The sequence below is a fragment of the Momordica charantia genome (genome assembly GCF_013281855.1).
Source record: "Momordica charantia cultivar OHB3-1 chromosome 9 unlocalized genomic scaffold, Mcharantia_2.0 BLBB01000009.1, whole genome shotgun sequence".
NCBI lineage: Eukaryota > Viridiplantae > Streptophyta > Magnoliopsida > Cucurbitales > Cucurbitaceae > Momordica > Momordica charantia.
In genome coordinates, this window is record NW_028275167.1 from 10,881,873 (window position 1) to 10,908,965 (window position 27,093).

General features: G+C 35.1%; 4 protein-coding genes across 4 annotated transcripts; 2 read left to right on the forward strand and 2 right to left on the reverse strand.

Moving 5' to 3' along the window:
* Nucleotides 1–6,565: 6,565 nt before the first annotated feature.
* Nucleotides 6,566–8,484, reverse strand: LOC111023982 (glycosyl hydrolase 5 family protein-like). Its single transcript, XM_022301527.2, has 3 exons — nt 7,906–8,484; nt 7,196–7,796; nt 6,566–7,023 (listed from the first exon to the last, which is right to left on the reverse strand). Exons 1-3 carry the CDS (start codon nt 8,482–8,484, stop codon nt 6,590–6,592), a joined length of 1,614 nt encoding a protein of 537 aa, XP_022157219.2. The 3' UTR covers nt 6,566–6,589.
* Nucleotides 8,485–10,568: 2,084 nt separating this feature from the next.
* LOC111025829 (glycosyl hydrolase 5 family protein-like) lies at nt 10,569–12,872 on the forward strand. The gene is made up of 3 exons (XM_088117836.1): nt 10,569–11,179; nt 11,605–12,202; nt 12,369–12,872. The coding sequence occupies exons 1-3, from the start codon at nt 10,601–10,603 to the stop codon at nt 12,797–12,799; spliced, it is 1,608 nt and encodes a 535-aa protein (XP_087973962.1). The 5' UTR covers nt 10,569–10,600; the 3' UTR covers nt 12,800–12,872.
* A 7,474-nt stretch (nt 12,873–20,346) lies between these two features.
* LOC148208943 (glycosyl hydrolase 5 family protein-like) lies at nt 20,347–22,266 on the reverse strand. The gene is made up of 3 exons (XM_088118022.1): nt 21,688–22,266; nt 20,977–21,577; nt 20,347–20,804 (listed from the first exon to the last, which is right to left on the reverse strand). Exons 1-3 carry the CDS (start codon nt 22,264–22,266, stop codon nt 20,371–20,373), a joined length of 1,614 nt encoding a protein of 537 aa, XP_087974148.1. The 3' UTR covers nt 20,347–20,370.
* A 2,085-nt stretch (nt 22,267–24,351) lies between these two features.
* LOC148208944 (glycosyl hydrolase 5 family protein-like) lies at nt 24,352–26,655 on the forward strand. Its single transcript, XM_088117838.1, has 3 exons — nt 24,352–24,962; nt 25,388–25,985; nt 26,152–26,655. Exons 1-3 carry the CDS (start codon nt 24,384–24,386, stop codon nt 26,580–26,582), a joined length of 1,608 nt encoding a protein of 535 aa, XP_087973964.1. The 5' UTR covers nt 24,352–24,383; the 3' UTR covers nt 26,583–26,655.
* The last annotated feature ends 438 nt before the right edge of the window (nt 26,656–27,093 follow it).

Below are 27,093 nucleotides of genomic sequence, written 5' to 3' on the forward strand. Positions count from 1 at the left end.
CATACTTTGACCAGGTTTGACCTTTAATATAAAGCTTTGCTAGGTCAACCAGCTTGTCTCACATCTACATCACGGGCTATTCTTGCACATTTCAGACCAACGATCGCTTCAACGTTGGCCTCGAAATTTGTGGAGGCCGAGCTGGTCCCAGCCTTTAAGGACTTACTCCCATATGGATGCTTTCTCTTTACAGCATTGGCCAATCCGCACACCATAGGTGCAATCAAAACTTGAGCAAGTAAAAATCTTGGTTACGATCATAAGAGAGTAGAACAGAGGCTGAGCTTACCTAGCTTGGAATTGGAACAAGTTGCTTCGAATGGTAGGTGAGAGATGGTGTTGTAGTCCAAAAGCAGCTTGTCAATGATCAATGTGCCCACCTTCCAAGATGATTAGTATTGGTTACGAAAGTAATCAAGAAATCGAAAGATTTGCTTTGTTAGACTTGGAACAAGTTTAATTGCAATTGCAAAGGAAATGAGGTAGAGTTAGAAACATGAAGAATGAGTAAAAATGGGCATATCTAACTAAGGACGACCATACCTAAGCTCCCAAACCGATGAGGGACATTAAACAAGCACTCATCCAGGTCGTCCATGGAAAGCCAACCACAAAAAGTGTAGAACTATTTGCCTTTCAACCGCTTGATGACGGACAAACCCTTGATTATGGTTATCGCCCCTTTTCTAGCACAGAGATAGAATAAAGTAGCCTTCTTTAGTACTTTATGCTTAGCTTCATAGCAAGCCCAAAGCTGCTCAACGTTAAGCAGTACCATCCCTTCCTCTCCTCTTGGCACTTCAGCCAGTAGAGGACTCCTAAACCGAACAGCACGACCCATATATTAGGACGGAGCTGGGGTCCAAGTTGACCTTCCTAAGGAGTTCTTGCCTAAGAGGGTGAAGGGGCAACCTAAACCCATCGTTCAAGTGGATTTTAGGTAGTCTTTCCCTCTACGGGAAGATGTAGACCTATGGAGTTAGAAATATTGTATTGTCTCCAGAGAGGTCCTAAGTAATCTTCGGGCATCTTCCAAGGACAACCAAACTTTCGCTCGGAGGTCAAAACTTCACTACTACGGGAGTCATCCCCGTCCGACCTGAAACTACGTTGGGGAGACTCCACTTCCTCAAGCTCCTCATTTAACCTATTTACAGAGTCCTCCCCTAACAAAGGGTTACTAGAGGAGGAACTACTATGGGTGTGTCCTTTCTCGTAAGAGAATCCTCTAACCAAGCTAATATTCGAGCTGCTATTAACACAACGATAATCGAGCTGCAACGATACTATCTCACATCGAAGATAATCTGGGTTCGACATTAAGAACCCGAAAAGTTCCACCTTCAGGGCGACGACACCAATAACTATGTGTCGAATGGCCTGTAGGATCCCCACGTATAAATAGAGGGTCTCGCTTCCACATCAAGTATCATAGTTTTTCTCGGATGCCATATTAAAGTAGAGCTTATCCAGACTTGAGCGTTCAAGTGTTTGCCTCTCTTGTACAAGTATTTCCTTACTTTGACGCTCCTTCCGTCTGTCATACCTTGGCCAGGTTTGACCTCAATTCGTTTCGTTGCACAAACAAGTAGTTTTACTCTCTTTTCAATCTTTTTATTTTAAATATTCAAAAAAAATTTAATATTGTTTAACTTGACACAATTTTATTTGATTTGTCTTAATGAAGTTAAAGACAAATCAAATTAAAACTTCACAGTAGATACTCCATTTTGAATAACTAACACCTCTACAGTCTTGTTCTTTTTATTCTTCCAATTTTGCCTTTCCTTCGAGAAAAAAACAATATTTCTCGAGAGGACCCTCCTTGTGGCAATAGTTGCATTTTTTTTTTTGTTGTTGTTGATTTACCCTTATCATGTCGCTGAGATTTTGGATCTGTTGAATTAATTTTGTACCCATTTGGCCAAATGCACCTCAACATTAGGAGTGTCATGTTTTAATGCCATCAGCTCAAATTCTTTTGTCTTTATCGCTGATATAAATTCAACTTTTGATATTGACTTTCTTCCATATTTTAGCACCACCTTCACTTCTTTATATGAATCTAGAAAATAGTTTACTTCTCCTAAAATAATAATAAAAATAATTAACAATATGAAAACCTCATTTTTACCACCAATCTTCTCTTATAAGTTCTTGAATCAGAGGACATTTTCTTAAATTCATCAAGATTTTCACCGAGAGAAAAATTGAAGAACTTCTCCCATACATACGCCTTGTTTGAATGTCACTAGAGAGAAAAATTGAGTCTAATTTCTCCTAGGCTTCATATGAAGGTTTTAAGTCGACTGCTTGCCTCAGAACGTCACTGAGATTTAGAATGATTGTTCTATTAGCAATTTGATTCGTAGTTTATTTTTCTTTATTTGTTTTCAACTTATGTGGAAGACTGGGTTAAAAAATGACCTTTGCGGTCTTTTGTTGTCCAATAACCGCTAACATCTCTGCTTTCTAGAGTTCAGAGTCTCCTTTTCCATCGAATTTTTCGATCTCAAATCTTGCATAAACCATTATTCGAATCTGACTTCCTGTAGGTGAATCGATTTCCTAACCATGTCTCTAATACAAATTTCTTAAGGATCTTTAAGAGATAATCAACTACTGACAAAGCTACAAAAAAGAAGCTAGTGAGGCAACAAGAAGGAACAAAAATCATTACACACATGACTACGGTGACAGAGTTCTTTTCACTACTTTAGATGGTGAATTGCGAGGTTGTAAAAAATACTGCCCCCTCCTACAAACCCTTAAAGGGGTATTTATATTTTTTTCAATTGTTTTCCTTTCGCTGCTATTGTTAAAGAAGTTTACTCAATATTATTGTTGTTTCAATTAGGACAATACTATAATATATATATCGTTATTTAATATTATTAATACGATAAAGTTCTGAATTTGAGTGATTAATGGGTCTTTTTGTTTGTTTGTGATTCAAAATAACCCATCAGTCGAAAATAAAAATGATATCAAAGTTAAAACTACATGGTTAAATAATTTAATTATCGAAGAAGATAAATAATTCAGAAAATTATAACTACTTCAAAGTTATATTATTTCTTTACTAAATAAAAATAACCTTCAAAGACACAAAAAAAGGTTTGGGAGATGGGGGTAGAAATTACCATCTTGTGAAGGCACGCGATAAAAATAAAAAAGTCCATTTTTATTTATTGTTTTTTTTAATACATGAAAATATCTTACCTAAATTTTCTAAATTAATGGAATTGTTGGAAAAATAGTAGGTTACCTCCTCGATTTAATGTTCCTCAAATTGGTATAAATTTAAAGAGAGTTTTTGGTAAGAAAAAGCTTGCTAAATTTTGTGTAGAAGACTTGATTGAATTTGTTGTCTTTGGCATGTTTTGACAAAATCAAGGGGGAAAAGTATTTTTGTTGGCTTATTCTTTTTAAAAAATTTTGTTTTTGTTTTTGCCAAATAAATATCAAAGGAGGAGATTGAAGGGAAAAAAGTTGTGTTTAAATGGTTGGGAAAACACTTTGGTTGATCGTAAAACTGATCAAGCTTGGAATCTGAGAAGCTGGGATGAGGTGTGCCGAAGTTCGAAGTACCTGCAAAACAAGGTTAGCATTCTGACGAGCAAGTTAGTACTCACTCCGATCTATTGCTCAAAGAGAGAAGAGTTTTGTGTACCTTGCGTGGGAGGAGGAAGTCTCTATTTATAGACATGAACTCTGACAGGGCTTTTGGCAGCATTCTAACGGCTCTCCGACATTTCGAAAAATACGGCATGTTGTCAGGGACATCCTCGTTATGTTCGCGCCTGCTGGTGTTCTTCGAGGTTGGCTCGTACCTAGAATAGGTCAGTCGACAGGCAAAATGTAGATCGGCTCGGCTCCCATAAGCCGACCTATTAGTACGTATATCGATCTGAAAGTGATCTTGGTTGAAGTTCTTTATTACTCCTTAGCACAAAGTGTCATTAGATGTTGACACGTGGTAGGCTATAAATGGTCATCGAAACACCTTATTAAAGGACTTATCTTTTAATTTCTTTATTATTTGAATAATATTTTAGAGATTACATGAATTTAAACTTATTTGAATTATTTATTAATGTCGTTTTCATATTGATTCATGATGCTGTTAAATATTTTTCAGGACTATTTTATACATTTTGAATGTTTAATATTTTTTAGCACGTTTGGTACCATTCTCGTTTCCTATTTCTTATTTCTCATTTTTTTATCTATTGTTTCTCACTTTCGCATATTTAAGTTTATTTCTTTCTTTTTTATAACAAAAAAACAGAAACGTATTTGGTATCCATTTCTCGTTTCTTAAATAATAATAATAATAATAATAATTATTATTATTATTATTTTATTTCGTTTTTGAAGTTTTAAAATATTTTATTTTAATCAATTGCATAAAAAAAGACTCCTTTTCTTAATCTTCTAAGACCTTAACAATCATGTCCTATAAACAGGCTTGGTAGCTATAAGTTGCAACAAAAATAAAATCGACTTTGGTTTTGTCAAAGTTTTCTAAAAGTATAAAATCAACCGCCCAAGGAAAGTGGACCTAATAACATAAGTAATTGAGCCTAGTATATTGATATTTTGCGGCTTGAATAAGTACTTAGATCAGTGAATAAGATACTTATTACCTTTCTTGAAATTACAACTCGGGTTTCTGACTTCTACAATTGTTGAACTAATAGAAACACCTATCAAATAAGGTATTATTATAAGAGACTACACAACAGCCAATTAAACAGAAAAAAACTTTATCCCGAGCATTCATCTCAACCCTCTTCCAACCATAGTCTTTTTCCTAGCTCTACTAGTGTTTTCGTAGTTGATAAATTTAGTTTAGTACAACCACAAATAGTTCGATCAAGCTACTCAAACTAGTTCAGGCGTTACCCCCGCGGATGGGTGGAGGAGAGAAAGGAGAACCCTAATCTCCGTCAATCCCTCATTAGGGAGTCTGCCGCTTTCTTTCATAACAGAGTCGAGAATAACGGCAGGCATAGTTGTCTCTCGCATGCAAGGAGATGCTGGTGCTGGATGTCACGGTTCTGGGGCGCCATGATCCTTTTTTTAACCTGGTGCGACAAAAAAAAATAGAGAATTTACAGTCGGTGTCCTTATTTGTCACCCAATTTTGAAAAATGGCCGAATGATCATCAATAATAAAAAATGTCCATTTTATTTTTTTTTAACTATTTTCCAGGTTTGATTCGACAATTTTACCCTTTCTATTTAGTTATTATTTTTAAAAATAAAACATCTTTTAACTCCTATTATCTCTCCTAGATTCTATCTCTCCTCGATGTAGATACAGAACTAACCCAATTTAAGGAGACGTGGCATCGAGGGAGGCAATCAGAGAGGAGACGATGCGAGCCAAGTTGAGGGTATGGTAAGGGAGACAGAAATTTGAGGGTATGGTAAGGGACTCTGAAATCATGCGAGAGAGAGACAAGATCTATTAAGCGATGCGACAAATTGACATAATCGAGCGAGGGACAATGGTAGGGCAATGTGGTGGGTGATAGAACAGGTTGCAAGAAGAGAGAGGCCAATATGTTGACTTTATACAAATTGGTCTTGGTTTGAGGTAAAGTGCTTTATATTTTTGTATTAATTTTTCACAAAAATACAGCTTATTTTTTCACATGATTTTTCTCCTCTGTTCACGTTCATCGTATTTATTCCTCTATTCACCTTCATCGTATATGTTCCTCTGTTTTCACCTTCACCGTTATTATTCACCTGTTGACCTTCACCGTATTTGTTCATCTGTTCACCTTCATCGTATTTGTTGATCTGTTCACCTTTACCGTATTTGTTCATACCTTCACCATATTTGTTCATATGTTCACATTCACCGTATTTGTTCACATGTCCACATTCACAGTATTTGTCCCTCTGTTCACCTTCACAGTATTTGTTCCTCTGTAAACCTTCACCATATTTGTTCCTCTGTTCACCGTCACGTATTTGTTCCATTTTATATTTTGAGTATAATTTTTAATAATTATTTTATTGTTTAAATTTTTTGTTTGACATTTTAATTTATTGAAATTTTTTTCTAGTATAATTCTCCAAAAAATTGATTGGCAAAATATTTGAATTATAAATATAGGTAAGATTCCTTTTAAGGAAAAATATAGGTACGATTATGCTTGAGAAAAGGAAAAGTAATATATTTATTTTAAAATAATTTTAGGGAGGGTAGTTTCGTACCTAAAAAAGTAGTAGATATCTTATTGTCTATACGTTGGCCATTATTGAAAATTGAAAGTTGTTTGGCCATATTTTAAAATTGCCTATTTTAATTGGCTATATCTGTTGTTACACCAAAAAAGAATACGGTCTTTTTAATCTTATTTTAATGCATGATTCTTTGTTTTTTCTTTTCCAAAAATGAAATTTGTTTCAATTATGGACAAGAACGAGTCCAATAAATATGCTACTGTACGTGTAAAATGTTTAAGCTGCAATAGCAAAGTAGAGATTTATCGAATGACGCCAAACTTTTTCCTCAAAAGAGTAATAAATGATAATCATTGTCGAATTAATTTTACAGATATAAAGTCAATTAAATTGTGTTGGTTGGAACAAGTTCGAACCATTGACTTTGGGTATCTTGGAGGCAATTTGGCTCTCCATTGGCACAAATACAAGAGTTGGTAACAATTTTGGAAGAATTGGAGCTTTCAATTTGTAAGCAAAGGTTTTTCCCGTCTGGAGTGAAGGTGGCCAAATGAAGCTTAGAGTTTGAAATAGCTCTCCAAGCACTCAGTTGACCCAAGCAGTCACTTGAGAGAGATACTCCAAGACTTTCTCCATTCGCCTTTACGCATAAACCAGTAGTCGTCATCTTAATTGGAGTGCCATCACCACCATGGCTCCATCGACTTGAAGTAGAGCAATTGCTCAAAAACATTTCTCTATTATCATTAGAGCTTAGGACACATTGACCACTTTGTGGATGATACATAACATACGAGGATGATGCGTTGGAATTTGGATCTGCTTGCCATTAAAAAAATATATATTTAGTTCAACGTATTGTAATTTACTCTTACCAACTATAGTTTAACTATTAAGCATTGTTTAGAAAAAAATTATTTTCATAGTAATTTACTTGTTAGGGATCCTTATCTATATATACACACACTCAAATTCATTAATATACAATTACCTTGCAACATGGCCTGCAATAGTTGAAACTTCTTTGCAAAGTTACGGTTTTTAATTTGAGTCCAATTAGAGTCAAGAACTCCAAAAGTTTCTTCAGGCTCTGCTTGACCTTCTCTATAATAGTAGCTACCTTGCCAAGCCCACAATGCCCAATCCAAGTCTTTTTGTGCCAGATGAGCTTTGAAGCAACTCATGAATCGATTTTCTGCATCGTTAACCTCCCTCTGATCGTAACCGTATTCGCTAACGAATAAAGGAAATGGGTTTGGCCCTTCCATCACAAACCCAGCATGGTCTATGAAGCCATTCATGATATTTGCACATATATTGTTCAGTGGTTGCCGTACAAATTTACTCTCAGAATCTCCACTAAAGGAATACAAGTGCACTTCGAAAACCAACTTGTTGTCTAAGGTCTTTATGGTCAAGGGCTTCTCCTTTAAGCAACGAAGATCGTTGTCATAATTTAGGCCCGAAACAATCACCAAAACTGCTGGGTTTATACTGTGGATTGTTGTTACTCCTTGAGTTACATAATTGTTCCAATCATTCGCATTTTCCATTGTTCCTCGTATCTCGTTCCGTAAGCTCATGGCTACAACCTAAATTGCACAAAAATATTATTTTTGTTGATCCAAATATTATAATTTATAGTCTTCAAAATGCTTGGGTTTAGTTTCGAGAATTTAAGAAAATCTTTATGTTGCATACCGTTGATTTGTTGACAAACCGTTGGGCAACTAAGCGAAGACCTTGTAACCACTCTTGGGGGTCAAAATTACGATTTCCAAAGAAACCATTTCCGTCATCAAGAGAGCAACACCATCTCGGTTGGCTAATGTGGTTGTCAGCGATCACCATTAAACCACTTGCCCCAAGCATCTCAACAACTGCTTCATAGGCTTCAGCAATGGTCTTGTTCAACACAAATGGGTTATATTGAGCCAATCCAGATTTTGCTTGTTTTAAATCAAGCAGGTCAAAGTTCTCTTCAATCGTCCTATTTGCATAGCGAGTGAACATGTGGGTTGCATATGTGAGACGCACGCAATTGAACCTCAACTTGATTGCTTCATCTGCTAGTTCTTTCAATGGCCTATGGTTGAGGCCTTCTGCCAGCATGCTCTGTGTGTGAGAAGGCCAATTCACGCATACAAGCTTCACTCGTCGCCCCGTTTTCGAATCAATGATCCACCTTCCTCGTGTTGAAAGAGGAAGAGAAAAGGCTGAAAGAGATGAAGACACACAAACTAGCACTAGAAATAAAAAAACTTGCAAAGTTGTTCCCATTTTTTTTTATCTCTTTTGTATATCCAATTGTGTTGGGAGAATGATATCTCAAACTTCATTATATATACACCATTCAAATTTTTTCAATGTTTGTTGTAACTTATAAAACATATTTTGTTTTTTTTATAAATTTAGAAAGTTGAATTAGTTAATAAATCGTGTTGTTCAAACAGTGAGATTTTGTTGAACAATAGATAAATGTTGCTAACAATCACACCAAGTCAAGAAACTTCCAACTTAGAAGGCCAATGTTCAATCCGTCTTTGATCTCAAAACAAAACAAAAAAAAAATAGAAGAAAAAAATAGTAGTTAATTAAGCTTTGGATTAGAAAAGCCTTTTGTTTCTTGAATAGGATATATCTATGGTAAGTTTTTGGGTTATGAACATCGGTGGAATAGGAGACAAACAATACATAGTACATACACTTCCAAAAAAACACATACACGCACCCATATTATTATTAATAATATAATAATAAATTACGTGTTATCCCTAAACTGGACTATATCATACCATTGTGTAGATAATTAGGGGTACTAGAATACCATTGTCGTTAACATGATGGTTTTTGCTTATTTATGTAAATTTTGAAATAGTATGTTACGAAAAAAAATGGGCACTTGCAAAAGTATCATAAAAACTAATAACTATTTGCAAAATTAGAAACTACATCTCAAATTTTCATAATAGAATGATTCGAAGGTCGAGCCTGTGCATATTAAGGAAAAAGAAAAAAAACCTAAGATTACTACTTCCTTACTCTACTTGCTTCATACTCGTTTGCTGTCATCTTGAATTCTATCTTTGACATCGGAGTGCATTAAGTAAGACATCATGCGACCCATGCCAGATGTTTGTGTGGCGATGAATTTTAAGCTAGGATAGGAAGACAAATGTGGCACTCTGGTGGCACCAGCTAGAAATCGGCATCCATCTTCATGCTGACAACTAATAAAAATTGATAATTTTCTTTCAATTTTTATAAAAGAAAAGCAATGTTTCTGCCTCTCTTTATTACTTGTTAAAAATTTAATGGTGGTCAGCAGAAATGCAATGCTAATGGATAAGCAGCTAAGTATGTTTCCAGATTTATTTATATAGGTTCATTTAGTACGAGCTACCACATGTCTCCTCCATGCTACATAGTACAAATTATACTAAACTGATTGAACATTCTATGTTGTACTAACAAAAATATATATTGAAGATTATATGTTGTACTACAAAAATATATAGATGGAAGATGGAAGCTTTATGTATAAAAGAGAATAATCAACTATATTATATATATTACTAAGTTTAGTTTTGTATTATGTGTGAAGATTGTCGTAAGGGCGTTAATATTTAGTTAGTGTTATTTGTGTGTTAGTAGCTTAAGTAGTAGATTGTTTATAAATATGAAGCTTTGTAAATCAAGAATTCATTGCTGGTTAATGGAATGCTTTCAAAAATTTACCTATTAAGTGCTACCTGCCGTTGAATATTAAAATTCTGCTATTTTTCTCGTATCAAATATATTCAATTTGATTTCAATCCGGTTTGATTTTTCAAATTATATTGTACTATGGAACCTTAAGCTTTCTTTAACTCCCAATGCTTGTAAACTTTTCGGGTTCATTTATTTTCCTTTTTGGTAACGAATAAAAGGAGGAGTACTCTTCATTTAATTCCTCGAGAAACAGGTCTGATTTTGATGCTTTGGAAAGAAAAAAAATCTGATTAATTTTGATATGAATGATTAAACTTCCAATTTATTCCTTACAAAAAAGAGAAATAAATACAATTTAAAGGCTAGAAAATGAAATGAAAAATAAAAACTTGATGACCCAGACAACTCATTAGTTAAAAAAATAAAGGTAAACTTACTTTGCGTCGTAATCATTACTTTGCTGCAGTTTAATGATTCATCTAACAAACACTTCCTATTATTTATGGCGTAATTTAAGAAATGCAACCAAAATTCAGTTAGAATGCATTTCATCTTTTAATTCGTTACAAGTTCTTATCTCGCTAGCTAGATTGTAGCCTAATACATTGCTATAAATATAGATGCAATCCTTGTTTTGCATCCTCATCCAACTTTAGAGCATCCAATTTCTAAGAAAGGTGAAAATATGACGGGAAAGCCATTGAAAGATATTGCTTTAGCTTTCATTTTGGTTGTGTTAACTTTTAAGGCCTATTCACTGCCTCTTTCAACAAATGGAAGATGGATCATCGATGCTTCAAGTGGTCACCGTGTGAAGCTGATGTGTGCAAACTGGCCTTCTCACATGCAAGCCATGCTGGCAGAAGGTCTCCATCGTCGACGGCTCGACGATATTGCCGCCACTGTGGTCAAGTTGCGGTTCAATTGCGTGCGTTTGACGTACTCAATCCACATGTTCACACGCCATGCCAACCTGACCGTAAAAGAGTCCTTTGAAAATTTTGATATGAAAGATGCCATGGCGGGCGTCATCCACAACAACCCTTCTATGTTGAACATGACGTTAGTTCAGGCTTATGGAGCTGTGGTCGATTCACTTGGAGCACATGGAGTCCTGGTTGTTTCCGATAACCATATCAGTCAACCAAGATGGTGCTGTAACGATGATGATGGCAATGGTTTCTTTGGAGATCGCTATTTTGATCCTCAAGAATGGCTACAGGGACTTAGTTTGGCAACTCAAAGCCTAAAGAATAAATCCCAAGTATGTTTAAAAGTTTTGATTTCGTTTTCTTTTAATCTTTTTCATTTGAGCAAAACTTTTAGTTCGTGAAAGAAGGAAAACCCTCTTTGATTTTATACTTTACTTTCTATAAGAACGTTTTTAAAACCTACACCATATTTAATGTTGGAATTTAAAACTAGAAATAAGGCTTTTATTTTGGTTGTTTGCATTACAATTTTTAGGGCTTGTTTTATAGAGTTGTCAAGATTAGGTTATGTTACTGCAAGCTCATTTTATGTTTTCATAAACATCTCATTTTCACTTTTAGAAATGAATCAGTTTAAGTTACACGTTTTTTGCAATGTCTTTTTCTTTTAAAGACAATAGTCTTTTTTTTTTTTTTTTTCGCATATAACTTTTACTTCTATATTTTGATTGTTTGCATGGTAATAAATATGCAAAAGGTGGTAGCAATGAGTTTGAGAAATGAACTGCGAGGACCAAATCAAAATGTGGAGAAATGGTTTGAATACATGAGCCAAGGAGCTAAGCTTATTCACCAAACAAACCCAAATGCTTTAGTAGTGGTTTCTGGGCTGGATTTCGATACCAATCTCAGCTTCTTGAAAAATAGATCTATGGGCTTCAACTTGGACAACAAGCTTGTTTTTGAGGCTCACTTGTACTCTTTTACGAATGACATGCGCGAGCTTTGGATGTCGAAGCCATTAAACACATTCTGTGCTACTGTCAACCAAGGATTTGAAGAGCGAGCTGGATTTCTAGTGAGAGGACAAAATCCAGTGCCTCTGTTTGTGAGTGAATTTGGGATTGATCAAACTGGTGCAAATGAAGGGCAAAATCGATTCTTGAGCTGCTTTTTTACCTATCTTCTTGAGAATGATTTCGATTGGGGCTTATGGGGTTTGCAAGGTAGCTACTACTATAGGAATGGGGTGCGAAATGACGATGAAACATTTGGCGTCTTAGATTCCAATTGGACAAAAGTTAGGAACCCTAAATTCCTCTTGAAATTTCAGCTCATGCAAGCCCAACTTCAAGGTAACGTTTGAATTTATAAGCTACTACTTTTCTACACTTTGTTTTCATGAATTATTATTATTATTTTATAAATGAGATTCTCCAGTAGGAATATTTTGAAAGCCAAACTAAAAACTTACTTTCATTTTCCTTACTAATGATAAATCAAATGTTACTCTTCAAACAGATCCGAGTTCAAATCTCTCGACAACGTTCATAATGTATCATCCTCGTAGTGGTGGGTGCGTGCGAATGAACAAAAACTATCAATTAGGAATTAGTAGTTGCAAGATTTCGAATCGGTGGAGTCATGATATAGATGGAGGTCCACTCATGGTGGCAGGCTCTAAATTGTGTTTGAAAGCAGTAGGAAATGACCTCCCTCCAATTATCTCTCAAGATTGCTCCAGCCAACAAAGTGCTTGGAGATATGCTTCAAATGCCAAGCTTCAACTGACATCGATTGATGAACAAGGACAACTCTTATGCTTGCATAAGCCTTCTCATTCCCTTCCAATTGTGACTAAGAAGTGCAAGTGTCTGAGCGATTCACAATGCAAAGGCAATCCACAAAGCCAGTGGTTTAAGCTTGTTCCATCAAATGTACATCTCAATTAAACTCTATACATAATTGTATATCGTCGCACCGTATTCCAATTAAATCGAATCAATTTTATTACTCAATTATTCACGATGACATAGTATATGATTTGGTCTCAAATAGATACACGATTTTTTGTATATAATATAATTAGATAAGGAAAAGCTCAATGACAAAGCTTTCATTATACCATTGTGGTTGTTTATTTTTGCTCCACATTACTTGACTTGGTCGAATGAAAACAACTCCCAACACTTCTTTGTTTTTCTAGATGTTTCGAAAATTCATATTGTATGCAATCTTGCATTATAAAGTTAATTTATTCAACTTATTACCAAACAAGTAGTAGTCTTGTATTCGCATGATCTTTTCCAACATTGAAAACTATTCTCCATAATCGAGCATAAGAATGATAGAATTTCTATATCGTGGATGTTAATTAACACATCTTGCGATGTGGAGAACATTGGAAGGATAAAAGGCTAAGATCTTATCTGAGGGCCATCTCGAATGGGACCGACTTGCCATCTCCACAATAGTATGATCTTGGCCGCTTTGGACATAACTGTTGTGTCTGTGCTTTTGGTTTTGCCCAAAAGGGTTCATACTAACGGAGACATTGTCTTATACCTATATACCCATGATATTCCCTTTATTTAGTCATTGTGGGACTCTGGTCGCATTTCCAATACATACTTAGCAGGAAATTTCTGAAACGACACTATCCCGTGGTTTGGGTTCCATATTAGGTCACCTAACAAGTTCGACCTTTGGGGTGACACCAATAACCATCTGTTGGATGGCCTTTCAGATCCCCAACCTATAAATAGAGGGCCTTACTTCCACATCAAGTATCGTGTTTTATCTCAGATTCCATATTACAGTCAAGCTTATACTTACTTAACCGTCGGAGTGTTTGCCTCTTTTGTGCACGTCATTCCTTACTTAGATAGTTAAGCTCTTCCCTCTGTCATACTTTGACCAGGTTTGACCTCTAATATAAAGCTTTGCTAGGTCAACCAGCTTGTCTCACATCTACATCACGGGCTATTCTTGCACATTTCAGACCAACGATCGCTTCAACGTTGGCCTCGAAATTTGTGGAGGCCGAGCTGGTCCCAGCCTTTAAGGACTTACTCCCATATGGATGCTTTCTCTTTACAGCATTGGCCAATCCGCACACCATAGGTGCAATCAAAACTTGAGCAAGTAAAAATCTTGGTTACGATCATAAGAGAGTAGAACAGAGGCTGAGCTTACCTAGCTTGGAATTGGAACAAGTTGCTTCGAATGGTAGGTGAGAGATGGTGTTGTAGTCCAAAAGCAGCTTGTCAATGATCAATGTGCCCACCTTCCAAGATGATTAGTATTGGTTACGAAAGTAATCAAGAAATCGAAAGATTTGCTTTGTTAGACTTGGAACAAGTTTAATTGCAATTGCAAAGGAAATGAAGTAGAGTTAGAAACATGAAGAATGAGTAAAAATGGGCATATCTAACTAAGGACGACCATACCTAAGCTCCCAAACCGATGAGGGACATTAAACAAGCACTCATCCAGGTCGTCCATGGAAAGCCAACCACAAAAAGTGTAGAACTATTTGCCTTTCAACCGCTTGATGACGGACAAACCCTTGATTATGGTTATCGCCCCTTTTCTAACACAGAGATAGAATAAAGTAGCCTTCTTTAGTACTTTATGCTTAGCTTCATAGCAAGCCCAAAGCTGCTCAACGTTAAGCAGTACCATCCCTTCCTCTCCTCTTGGCACTTCAGCCAGTAGAGGACTCCTAAACCGAACAGCACGACCCATATATTAGGACGGAGCTGGGGTCCAAGTTGACCTTCCTAAGGAGTTCTTGCCTAAGAGGGTGAAGGGGCAACCTAAACCCATCGTTCAAGTGGATTTTAGGTAGTCTTTCCCTCTACGGGAAGATGTAGACCTATGGAGTTAGAAATATTGTATTGTCTCCAGAGAGGTCCTAAGTAATCTTCGGGCATCTTCCAAGGACAACCAAACTTTCGCTCGGAGGTCAAAACTTCACTACTACGGGAGTCATCCCCGTCCGACCTGAAACTACGTTGGGAGACTCCACTTCCTCAAGCTCCTCATTTAACCTATTTACAGAGTCCTCCCCTAACAAAGGGTTACTAGAGGAGGAACTACTAAGGGTGTGTCCTTTCTCGTAAGAGAATCCTCTAACCAAGCTAATATTCGAGCTGCTATTAACACAACGATAATCGAGCTGCAACGATACTATCTCACATCGAAGATAATCTGGGTTCGACATTAAGAACCCGAAAAGTTCCACCTTCAGGGCGACGACACCAATAACTATGTGTCGAATGGCCTGTAGGATCCCCACGTATAAATAGAGGGTCTCGCTTCCACATCAAGTATCATAGTTTTTCTCGGATGCCATATTAAAGTAGAGCTTATCCAGACTTGAGCGTTCGAGTGTTTGCCTCTCTTGTACAAGTATTTCCTTACTTTGACGCTCCTTCCGTCTGTCATACCTTGGCCAGGTTTGACCTCAATTCGTTTCGTTGCACAAACAAGTAGTTTTACTCTCTTTTCAATCTTTTTATTTTAAATATTCAAAAAAAATTTAATATTGTTTAACTTGACACAATTTTATTTGATTTGTCTTAATGAAGTTAAAGACAAATCAAATTAAAACTTCACAGTAGATACTCCATTTTGAATAACTAACACCTCTACAGTCTTGTTCTTTTTATTCTTCCAATTTTGCCTTTCCTTCGAGAAAAAAACAATATTTCTCGAGAGGACCCTCCTTGTGGCAATAGTTGCATTTTTTTTTTTGTTGTTGTTGATTTACCCTTATCATGTCGCCGAGATTTTGGATCTGTTGAATTAATTTTGTACCCATTTGGCAAAATGCACCTCAACATTAGGAGTGTCATGTTTTAATGCCATCAGCTCAAATTCTTTTGTCTTTATCGCTGATATAAATTCAACTTTTGATATTGACTTTCTTCCATATTTTAGCACCACCTTCACTTCTTTATATGAATCTAGAAAATAGTTTACTTCTCCTAAAATAATAATAAAAATAATTAACAATATGAAAACCTCATTTTTACCACCAATCTTCTCTTATAAGTTCTTGAATCAGAGGACATTTTCTTAAATTCATCAAGATTTTCACCGAGAGAAAAATTGAAGAACTTCTCCCATACATACGCCTTGTTTGAATGTCACTAGAGAGAAAAATTGAGTCTAATTTCTCCTAGGCTTCATATGAAGGTTTTAAGTCGACTGCTTGCCTCAGAACGTCACTGAGATTTAGAATGATTGTTCTATTAGCAATTTGATTCGTAGTTTATTTTTCTTTATTTGTTTTCAACTTAAGTGGAAGACTGGGTTAAAAAATGACCTTTGCGGTCTTTTGTTGTCCAATAACCGCTAACATCTCTGCTTTCTAGAGTTCAGAGTCTCCTTTTCCATCGAATTTTTTGATCTCAAATCTTGCATAAACCATTATTCGAATCTGACTTCCTGTAGGTGAATCGATTTCCTAACCATGTCTCTAATACAAATTTCTTAAGGATCTTTAAGAGATAATCAACTACTGACAAAGCTACAAAAAAGAAGCTAGTGAGGCAACAAGAAGGAACAAAAATCATTACACACATGACTACGGTGACAGAGTTCTTTTCACTACTTTAGATGGTGAATTGCGAGGTTGTAAAAAATACTGCCCCCTCCTACAAACCCTTAAAGGGGTATTTATATTTTTTTCAATTGTTTTCCTTTCGCTGCTATTGTTAAAGAAGTTTACTCAATATTATTGTTGTTTCAATTAGGACAATACTATAATATATATATCGTTATTTAATATTATTAATACGATAAAGTTCTGAATTTGAGTGATTAATGGGTCTTTTTGTTTGTTTGTGATTCAAAATAACCCATCAGTCGAAAATAAAAATGATATCAAAGTTAAAACTACATGGTTAAATAATTTAATTATCGAAGAAGATAAATAATTCAGAAAATTATAACTACTTCAAAGTTATATTATTTCTTTACTAAATAAAAATAACCTTCAAAGACACAAAAAAAGGTTTGGGAGATGGGGGTAGAAATTACCATGTTGTGAAGGCACGCGATAAAAATAAAAAAGTCCATTTTTATTTATTGTTTTTTTTAATACATGAAAATATCTTACCTAAATTTTCTAAATTAATGGAATTGTTGGAAAAATAGTAGGTTACCTCCTCGATTTAATGTTCCTCAAATTGGTATAAATTTAAAGAGAGTTTTTGGTAAGAAAAAGCTTGCTAAATTTTGTGTAGAAGACTTGATTGAATTTCTTGTGTTTGGCATGTTTTGACAAAATCAAGGGGGAAAAGTATTTTTGTTGGCTTATTCTTTTTAAAAAATTTTGTTTTTGTTTTTGCCAAATAAATATCAAAGGAGGAGATTGAAGGGAAAAAAGTTGTGTTTAAATGGTTGGGAAAACACTTTGGTTGATCGTAAAACTGATCAAGCTTGGAATCTGAGAAGCTGGGATGAGGTGTGCCGAAGTTCGAAGTACCTGCAAAACAAGGTTAGCATTCTGACGAGCAAGTTAGTACTCACTCCGATCTATTGCTCAAAGAGAGAAGAGTTTTGTGTACCTTGCGTGGGAGGAGGAAGTCTCTATTTATAGACATGAACTCTGACAGGGCTTTTGGCAGCATTCTAACGGCTCTCCGACATTTCGAAAAATACGGCATGTTGTCAGGGACATCCTCGTTATGTTCGCGCCTGCTGGTGTTCTTCGAGGTTGGCTCGTACCTAGAATAGGTCAGTCGACAGGCAAAATGTAGATCGGCTCGGCTCCCATAAGCCGACCTATTAGTACGTATATCGATCTGAAAGTGATCTTGGTTGAAGTTCTTTATTACTCCTTAGCACAAAGTGTCATTAGATGTTGACACGTGGTAGGCTATAAATGGTCATCGAAACACCTTATTAAAGGACTTATCTTTTAATTTCTTTATTATTTGAATAATATTTTAGAGATTACATGAATTTAAACTTATTTGAATTATTTATTAATGTCGTTTTCATATTGATTCATGATGCTGTTAAATATTTTTCAGGACTATTTTATACATTTTGAATGTTTAATATTTTTTAGCACGTTTGGTACCATTCTCGTTTCCTATTTCTTATTTCTCATTTTTTATCTATTGTTTCTCACTTTCGCATATTTAAGTTTATTTCTTTCTTTTTTATAACAAAAAACAGAAACGTATTTGGTATCCATTTCTCGTTTCTTAAATAATAATAATAATAATTATTATTATTATTATTATTATTATTATTTTATTTCGTTTTTGAAGTTTTAAAATATTTTATTTTAATCAATTGCATAAAAAAAGACTCCTTTTCTTAATCTTCTAAGACCTTAACAATCATGTCCTATAAACAGGCTTGGTAGCTATAAGTTGCAACAAAAATAAAATCGACTTTGGTTTTGTGAAAGTTTTCTAAAAGTATAAAATCAACCGCCCAAGGAAAGTGGACCTAATAACATAAGTAATTGAGCCTAGTATATTGATATTTTGCGGCTTGAATAAGTACTTAGATCAGTGAATAAGATACTTATTACCTTTCTTGAAATTACAACTCGGGTTTCTGACTTCTACAATTGTTGAACTAATAGAAACACCTATCAAATAAGGTATTATTATAAGAGACTACACAACAGCCAATTAAACAGAAAAAAACTTTATCCCGAGCATTCATCTCAACCCTCTTCCTACCATAGTCTTTTTCCTAGCTCTACTAGTGTTTTCGTAGTTGATAAATTTAGTTTAGTACAACCACAAATAGTTCGATCAAGCTACTCAAACTAGTACAGGCGTTGTGTTGCAAATAATTACACAACTTGAGTTGAAGTTTCTCAAAATAGTTTATCATAGGAAGATTATCCTTCATGATGAGAGAACAAGAAAATTTTTACGGGGGAAAAATTCATATGAAGATGGGGTGACCTTTAAAAAAAAAAGGAAAAAGGAAAATGATAAGGAGTCGTGAAATATGATGTTGGACCAAAGTGATTCTTTTTTTAACCTGGTGCGACAAAAAAAAAATAGAGAATTTACAGTCGGTGTCCTTATTTGTCACCCAATTTTGAAAAATGGCCGAATGATCATCAATAATAAAAAATGTCCATTTTATTTTTTTTTAACTATTTTCCAGGTTTGATTCGACAATTTTACCCTTTCTATTTAGTTATCATTTTTAAAAATAAAACATCTTTTAACTCCTATTATCTCTCCTAGATTCTATCTCTCCTCGATGTAGATACAGAACTAACCCAATTTAAGGAGACGTGGCATCGAGGGAGGCAATCAGAGAGGAGACGATGCGAGCCAAGTTGAGGGTATGGTAAGGGAGATAGAAATTTGAGGGTATGGTAAGGGAGACTGAAATCATGCGAGAGAGAGACAAGATCTATTAAGCGATGCGACAAATTGACATAATCGAGCGAGGGACAATGGTAGGGCAATGTGGTGGGTGATAGAACAGGTTGCAAGGAGAGAGAGGCCAATATGTTGACTTTATACAAATTGCTCTTGGTTTGAGGTAGAGTGCTTTATATTTTTGTATTAATTTTTCACAAAAATACATCTTATTTTTTCACATGATTTTTCTCCTCTGTTCACGTTCATCGTATTTATTCCTCTATTCACCTTCATCGTATATGTTCCTCTGTTTTCACCTTCACCGTTATTATTCACCTGTTCACCTTCACCGTATTTGTTCATCTGTTCACCTTCATCGTATTTGTTGATCTGTTCACCTTTACCGTATTTGTTCATACCTTCACCATATTTGTTCATATGTTCACATTCACCGTATTTGTTCACATGTCCACATTCACAGTATTTGTCCCTCTGTTCACCTTCACAGTATTTGTTCCTCTGTAAACCTTCACAATATTTGTTCCTCTGTTCACCGTCACGTATTTGTTCCATTTTATGTTTTGAGTATAATTTTTAATAATTATTTTATTGTTTAAATTTTTTGTTTGACATTTTAATTTATTGAAATTTTTTTCTAGTATAATTCTCCAAAAAATTGATTGGCAAAATATTTGAATTATAAATATAGGTAAGATTCCTTTTAAGGAAAAATATAGGTACGATTATGCTTGAGAAAAGGAAAAGTAATATATTTATTTTAAAATAATTTTAGGGAGGGTAGTTTCGTACCTAAAAAAGTAGTAGATATCTTATTGTCTTTACGTTGGCCATTATTGAAAATTGAAAGTTGTTTGGCCATATTTTAAAATTGCCTATTTTAATTGGCTATATCTGTTGTTACACCAAAAAAGAATACGGTCTTTTTAATCTTATTTTAATGCATGATTCTTTGTTTTTTCTTTTCCAAAAAATGAAATTTGTTTCAATTATGGACAAGAACGAGTCCAATAAATATGCTACTGTACGTGTAAAATGTTTAAGCTGCAATAGCAAAGTAGAGATTTATCGAATGACGCCAAACTTTTTCCTCAAAAGAGTAATAAATGATAATCATTGTCGAATTAATTTTACAGATATAAAGTCAATTAAATTGTGTTGGTTGGAACAAGTTCGAACCATTGACTTTGGGTATCTTGGAGGCAATTTGGCTCTCCATTGGCACAAATACAAGAGTTGGTAACAATTTTGGAAGAATTGGAGCTTTCAATTTGTAAGCAAAGGTTTTTCCCGTCTGGAGTGAAGGTGGCCAAATGAAGCTTAGAGTTTGAAATAGCTCTCCAAGCACTCAGTTGACCCAAGCAGTCACTTGAGAGAGATACTCCAAGACTTTCTCCATTCGCCTTTACGCATAAACCAGTAGTCGTCATCTTAATTGGAGTGCCATCACCACCATGGCTCCATCGACTTGAAGTAGAGCAATTGCTCAAAAACATTTCTCTATTATCATTAGAGCTTAGGACACATTGACCACTTTGTGGATGATACATAACATACGAGGATGATGCGTTGGAATTTGGATCTGCTTGCCATTAAAAAAATATATATTTAGTTCAACGTATTGTAATTTACTCTTACCAACTATAGTTTAACTATTAAGCATTGTTTAGAAAAAAATTATTTTCATAGTAATTTACTTGTTAGGGATCCTTATCTATATATACACACACTCAAATTCATTAATATACAATTACCTTGCAACATGGCCTGCAATAGTTGAAACTTCTTTGCAAAGTTACGGTTTTTAATTTGAGTCCAATTAGAGTCAAGAACTCCAAAAGTTTCTTCAGGCTCTGCTTGACCTTCTCTATAATAGTAGCTACCTTGCCAAGCCCACAATGCCCAATCCAAGTCTTTTTGTGCCAGATGAGCTTTGAAGCAACTCATGAATCGATTTTCTGCATCGTTAACCTCCCTCTGATCGTAACCGTATTCGCTAACGAATAAAGGAAATGGGTTTGGCCCTTCCATCACAAACCCAGCATGGTCTATGAAGCCATTCATGATATTTGCACATATATTGTTCAGTGGTTGCCGTACAAATTTACTCTCAGAATCTCCACTAAAGGAATACAAGTGCACTTCGAAAACCAACTTGTTGTCTAAGGTCTTTATGGTCAAGGGCTTCTCCTTTAAGCAACGAAGATCGTTGTCATAATTTAGGCCTGAAACAATCACCAAAACTGCTGGGTTTATACTGTGGATTGTTGTTACTCCTTGAGTTACATAATTGTTCCAATCATTCGCATTTTCCATTGTTCCTCGTATCTCGTTCCGTAAGCTCATGGCTACAACCTAAATTGCACAAAAAATATTATTTTTGTTGATCCAAATATTATAATTTATAGTCTTCAAAATGCTTGGGTTTAGTTTCGAGAATTTAAGAAAATCTTTATGTTGCATACCGTTGATTTGTTGACAAACCGTTGGGCAACTAAGCGAAGACCTTGTAACCACTCTTGGGGGTCAAAATTACGATTTCCAAAGAAACCATTTCCGTCATCAAGAGAGCAACACCATCTCGGTTGGCTAATGTGGTTGTCAGCGATCACCATTAAACCACTTGCCCCAAGCATCTCAACAACTGCTTCATAGGCTTCAGCAATGGTCTTGTTCAACACAAATGGGTTATATTCAGCCAATCCAGATTTTGCTTGTTTTAAATCAAGCAGGTCAAAGTTCTCTTCAATCGTCCTATTTGCATAGCGAGTGAACATGTGGGTTGCATATGTGAGACGCACGCAATTGAACCTCAACTTGATTGCTTCATCTGCTAGTTCTTTGAATGGCCTATGGTTGAGGCCTTCTGCCAGCATGCTCTGTGTGTGAGAAGGCCAATTCACGCATACAAGCTTCACTCGTCGCCCCGTTTTCGAATCAATGATCCACCTTCCTCGTGTTGAAAGAGGAAGAGAAAAGGCTGAAAGAGATGAAGACGCACAAACTAGCACAAGAAATAAAAAAACTTGCAAAGTTGTTCCCATTTTTTTTTTATCTCTTTTGTATATCCAATTGTGTTGGGAGAATGATATCTCAAACTTCATTATATATACACCATTCAAATTTTTTCAATGTTTGTTGTAACTTATAAAACATATTTTGTTTTTTTTATAAATTTAGAAAGTTGAATTAGTTAATAAATCGTGTTGTTCAAACAGTGATATTTTGTTGAACAATAGATAAATGTTGCTAACAATCACACCAAGTCAAGAAACTTCCAACTTAGAAGGCCAATGTTCAATCCGTCTTTGATCTCAAAACAAAACAAAAAAAAAAATAGAAAAAAAAATAGTAGTTAATTAAGCTTTGGATTAGAAAAGCCTTTTGTTTCTTGAATAGGATATATCTATGGTAAGTTTTTGGGTTATGAACATCGGTGGAATAGGAGACAAACAATACATAGTACATACACTTCCAAAAAAACACATACACGCACCCATATTATTATTAATAATATAATAATAAATTACGTGTTATCCCTAAACTGGACTATATCATACCATTGTGTAGATAATTAGGGGTACTAGAATACCATTGTCGTTAACATGATGGTTTTTGCTTATTTATGTAAATTTTGAAATAGTATGTTACGAAAAAAAATGGGCACTTGCAAAAGTATCATAAAAACTAATAACTATTTGCAAAATTAGAAACTACATCTCAAATTTTCATAATAGAATGATTCGAAGGTCGAGCCTGTGCATATTAAGGAAAAAGAAAAAAAACCTAAGATTACTACTTCCTTACTCTACTTGCTTCATACTCGTTTGCTGTCATCTTGAATTCTATCTTTGACATCGGAGTGCATTAAGTAAGACATCATGCGACCCATGCCAGATGTTTGTGTGGCGATGAATTTTAAGCTAGGATAGGAAGACAAATGTGGCACTCTGGTGGCACCAGCTAGAAATCGGCATCCATCTTCATGCTGACAACTAATAAAAATTGATAATTTTCTTTCAATTTTTATAAAAGAAAAGCAATGTTTCTGCCTCTCTTTATTACTTGTTAAAAATTTAATGGTGGTCAGCAGAAATGCAATGCTAATGGATAAGCAGCTAAGTATGTTTCCAGATTTATTTATATAGGTTCATTTAGTACGAGCTACCACATGTCTCCTCCATGCTACATAGTACAAATTATACTAAACTGATTGAACATTCTATGTTGTACTAACAAAAATATATATTGAAGATTATATGTTGTACTACAAAAATATATAGATGGAAGATGGAAGCTTTATGTATAAAAGAGAATAATCAACTATATTATATATATTACTAAGTTTAGTTTTGTATTATGTGTGAAGATTGTCGTAAGGGCGTTAATATTTAGTTAGTGTTATTTGTGTGTTAGTAGCTTAAGTAGTAGATTGTTTATAAATATGAAGCTTTGTAAATCAAGAATTCATTGCTGGTTAATGGAATGCTTTCAAAAATTTACCTATTAAGTGCTACCTGCCGTTGAATATTAAAATTCTGCTATTTTTCTCGTATCAAATATATTCAATTTGATTTCAATCCGGTTTGATTTTTCAAATTATATTGTACTATGGAACCTTAAGCTTTCTTTAACTCCCAATGCTTGTAAACTTTTCGGGTTCATTTATTTTCCTTTTTGGTAACGAATAAAAGGAGGAGTACTCTTCATTTAATTCCTCGAGAAACAGGTCTGATTTTGATGCTTTGGAAAGAAAAAAAATCTGATTAATTTTGATATGAATGATTAAACTTCCAATTTATTCCTTACAAAAAAGAGAAATAAATACAATTTAAAGGCTAGAAAATGAAATGAAAAATAAAAACTTGATGACCCAGACAACTCATTAGTTAAAAAAATAAAGGTAAACTTACTTTGCGTCGTAATCATTACTTTGCTGCAGTTTAATGATTCATCTAACAAACACTTCCTATTATTTATGGCGTAATTTAAGAAATGCAACCAAAATTCAGTTAGAATGCATTTCATCTTTTAATTCGTTACAAGTTCTTATCTCGCTAGCTAGATTGTAGCCTAATACATTGCTATAAATATAGATGCAATCCTTGTTTTGCATCCTCATCCAACTTTAGAGCATCCAATTTCTAAGAAAGGTGAAAATATGACGGGAAAGCCATTGAAAGATATTGCTTTAGCTTTCATTTTGGTTGTGTTAACTTTTAAGGCCTATTCACTGCCTCTTTCAACAAATGGAAGATGGATCATCGATGCTTCAAGTGGTCACCGTGTGAAGCTGATGTGTGCAAACTGGCCTTCTCACATGCAAGCCATGCTGGCAGAAGGTCTCCATCGTCGACGGCTCGACGATATTGCCGCCACTGTGGTCAAGTTGCGGTTCAATTGCGTGCGTTTGACGTACTCAATCCACATGTTCACACGCCATGCCAACCTGACCGTAAAAGAGTCCTTTGAAAATTTTGATATGAAAGATGCCATGGCGGGCGTCATCCACAACAACCCTTCTATGTTGAACATGACGTTAGTTCAGGCTTATGGAGCTGTGGTCGATTCACTTGGAGCACATGGAGTCCTGGTTGTTTCCGATAACCATATCAGTCAACCAAGATGGTGCTGTAACGATGATGATGGCAATGGTTTCTTTGGAGATCGCTATTTTGATCCTCAAGAATGGCTACAGGGACTTAGTTTGGCAACTCAAAGCCTAAAGAATAAATCCCAAGTATGTTTAAAAGTTTTGATTTCGTTTTCTTTTAATCTTTTTCATTTGAGCAAAACTTTTAGTTCGTGAAAGAAGGAAAACCCTCTTTGATTTTATACTTTACTTTCTATAAGAACGTTTTTAAAACCTACACCATATTTAATGTTGGAATTTAAAACTAGAAATAAGGCTTTTATTTTGGTTGTTTGCATTACAATTTTTAGGGCTTGTTTTATAGAGTTGTCAAGATTAGGTTATGTTACTGCAAGCTCATTTTATGTTTTCATAAACATCTCATTTTCACTTTTAGAAATGAATCAGTTTAAGTTACACGTTTTTTGCAATGTCTTTTTCTTTTAAAGACAATAGTCTTTTTTTTTTTTTTTTTCGCATATAACTTTTACTTCTATATTTTGATTGTTTGCATGGTAATAAATATGCAAAAGGTGGTAGCAATGAGTTTGAGAAATGAACTGCGAGGACCAAATCAAAATGTGGAGAAATGGTTTGAATACATGAGCCAAGGAGCTAAGCTTATTCACCAAACAAACCCAAATGCTTTAGTAGTGGTTTCTGGGCTGGATTTCGATACCAATCTCAGCTTCTTGAAAAATAGATCTATGGGCTTCAACTTGGACAACAAGCTTGTTTTTGAGGCTCACTTGTACTCTTTTACGAATGACATGCGCGAGCTTTGGATGTCGAAGCCATTAAACACATTCTGTGCTACTGTCAACCAAGGATTTGAAGAGCGAGCTGGATTTCTAGTGAGAGGACAAAATCCAGTGCCTCTGTTTGTGAGTGAATTTGGGATTGATCAAACTGGTGCAAATGAAGGGCAAAATCGATTCTTGAGCTGCTTTTTTACCTATCTTCTTGAGAATGATTTCGATTGGGGCTTATGGGGTTTGCAAGGTAGCTACTACTATAGGAATGGGGTGCGAAATGACGATGAAACATTTGGCGTCTTAGATTCCAATTGGACAAAAGTTAGGAACCCTAAATTCCTCTTGAAATTTCAGCTCATGCAAGCCCAACTTCAAGGTAACGTTTGAATTTATAAGCTACTACTTTTCTACACTTTGTTTTCATGAATTATTATTATTATTTTATAAATGAGATTCTCCAGTAGGAATATTTTGAAAGCCAAACTAAAAACTTACTTTCATTTTCCTTACTAATGATAAATCAAATGTTACTCTTCAAACAGATCCGAGTTCAAATCTCTCGACAACGTTCATAATGTATCATCCTCGTAGTGGTGGGTGCGTGCGAATGAACAAAAACTATCAATTAGGAATTAGTAGTTGCAAGATTTCGAATCGGTGGAGTCATGATATAGATGGAGGTCCACTCATGGTGGCAGGCTCTAAATTGTGTTTGAAAGCAGTAGGAAATGACCTCCCTCCAATTATCTCTCAAGATTGCTCCAGCCAACAAAGTGCTTGGAGATATGCTTCAAATGCCAAGCTTCAACTGACATCGATTGATGAACAAGGACAACTCTTATGCTTGCATAAGCCTTCTCATTCCCTTCCAATTGTGACTAAGAAGTGCAAGTGTCTGAGCGATTCACAATGCAAAGGCAATCCACAAAGCCAGTGGTTTAAGCTTGTTCCATCAAATGTACATCTCAATTAAACTCTATACATAATTGTATATCGTCGCACCGTATTCCAATTAAATCGAATCAATTTTATTACTCAATTATTCACGATGACATAGTATATGATTTGGTCTCAAATAGATACACGATTTTTTGTATATAATATAATTAGATAAGGAAAAGCTCAATGACAAAGCTTTCATTATACCATTGTGGTTGTTTATTTTTGCTCCACATTACTTGACTTGGTCGAATGAAAACAACTCCCAACACTTCTTTGTTTTTCTAGATGTTTCGAAAATTCATATTGTATGCAATCTTGCATTATAAAGTTAATTTATTCAACTTATTACCAAACAAGTAGTAGTCTTGTATTCGCATGATCTTTTCCAACATTGAAAACTATTCTCCATAATCGAGCATAAGAATGATAGAATTTCTATATCGTGGATGTTAATTAACACATCTTGCGATGTGGAGAACATTGGAAGGATAAAAGGCTAAGATCTTATCTGAGGGCCATCTCGAATGGGACCGACTTGCCAT

Bases quoted from the DNA above. Each gene is read 5' to 3' on its own strand.
- LOC111023982 (XM_022301527.2), bottom strand. From the start codon at position 8,484: ATGGGAACAACTTTGCAAGTTTTTTTATTTCTAGTGCTAGTTTGTGTG. The intron at 7,797-7,905 runs GTATGCAACATA...TGTGCAATTTAG, and splicing joins GGTTTGTCAACAAATCAACG to GTTGTAGCCATGAGCTTACG. The intron at 7,024-7,195 runs GTAATTGTATAT...AATGGCAAGCAG, and splicing joins ATTGCAGGCCATGTTGCAAG to ATCCAAATTCCAACGCATCA.
- LOC111025829 (XM_088117836.1), top strand. From the start codon at position 10,601: ATGACGGGAAAGCCATTGAAAGATATTGCTTTAGCTTTCATTTTGGTT. The intron at 11,180-11,604 runs GTATGTTTAAAA...AATATGCAAAAG, and splicing joins GCCTAAAGAATAAATCCCAA to GTGGTAGCAATGAGTTTGAG. The intron at 12,203-12,368 runs GTAACGTTTGAA...CTCTTCAAACAG, and splicing joins CATGCAAGCCCAACTTCAAG to ATCCGAGTTCAAATCTCTCG.
- LOC148208943 (XM_088118022.1), bottom strand. From the start codon at position 22,266: ATGGGAACAACTTTGCAAGTTTTTTTATTTCTTGTGCTAGTTTGTGCG. The intron at 21,578-21,687 runs GTATGCAACATA...TGTGCAATTTAG, and splicing joins GGTTTGTCAACAAATCAACG to GTTGTAGCCATGAGCTTACG. The intron at 20,805-20,976 runs GTAATTGTATAT...AATGGCAAGCAG, and splicing joins ATTGCAGGCCATGTTGCAAG to ATCCAAATTCCAACGCATCA.
- LOC148208944 (XM_088117838.1), top strand. From the start codon at position 24,384: ATGACGGGAAAGCCATTGAAAGATATTGCTTTAGCTTTCATTTTGGTT. The intron at 24,963-25,387 runs GTATGTTTAAAA...AATATGCAAAAG, and splicing joins GCCTAAAGAATAAATCCCAA to GTGGTAGCAATGAGTTTGAG. The intron at 25,986-26,151 runs GTAACGTTTGAA...CTCTTCAAACAG, and splicing joins CATGCAAGCCCAACTTCAAG to ATCCGAGTTCAAATCTCTCG.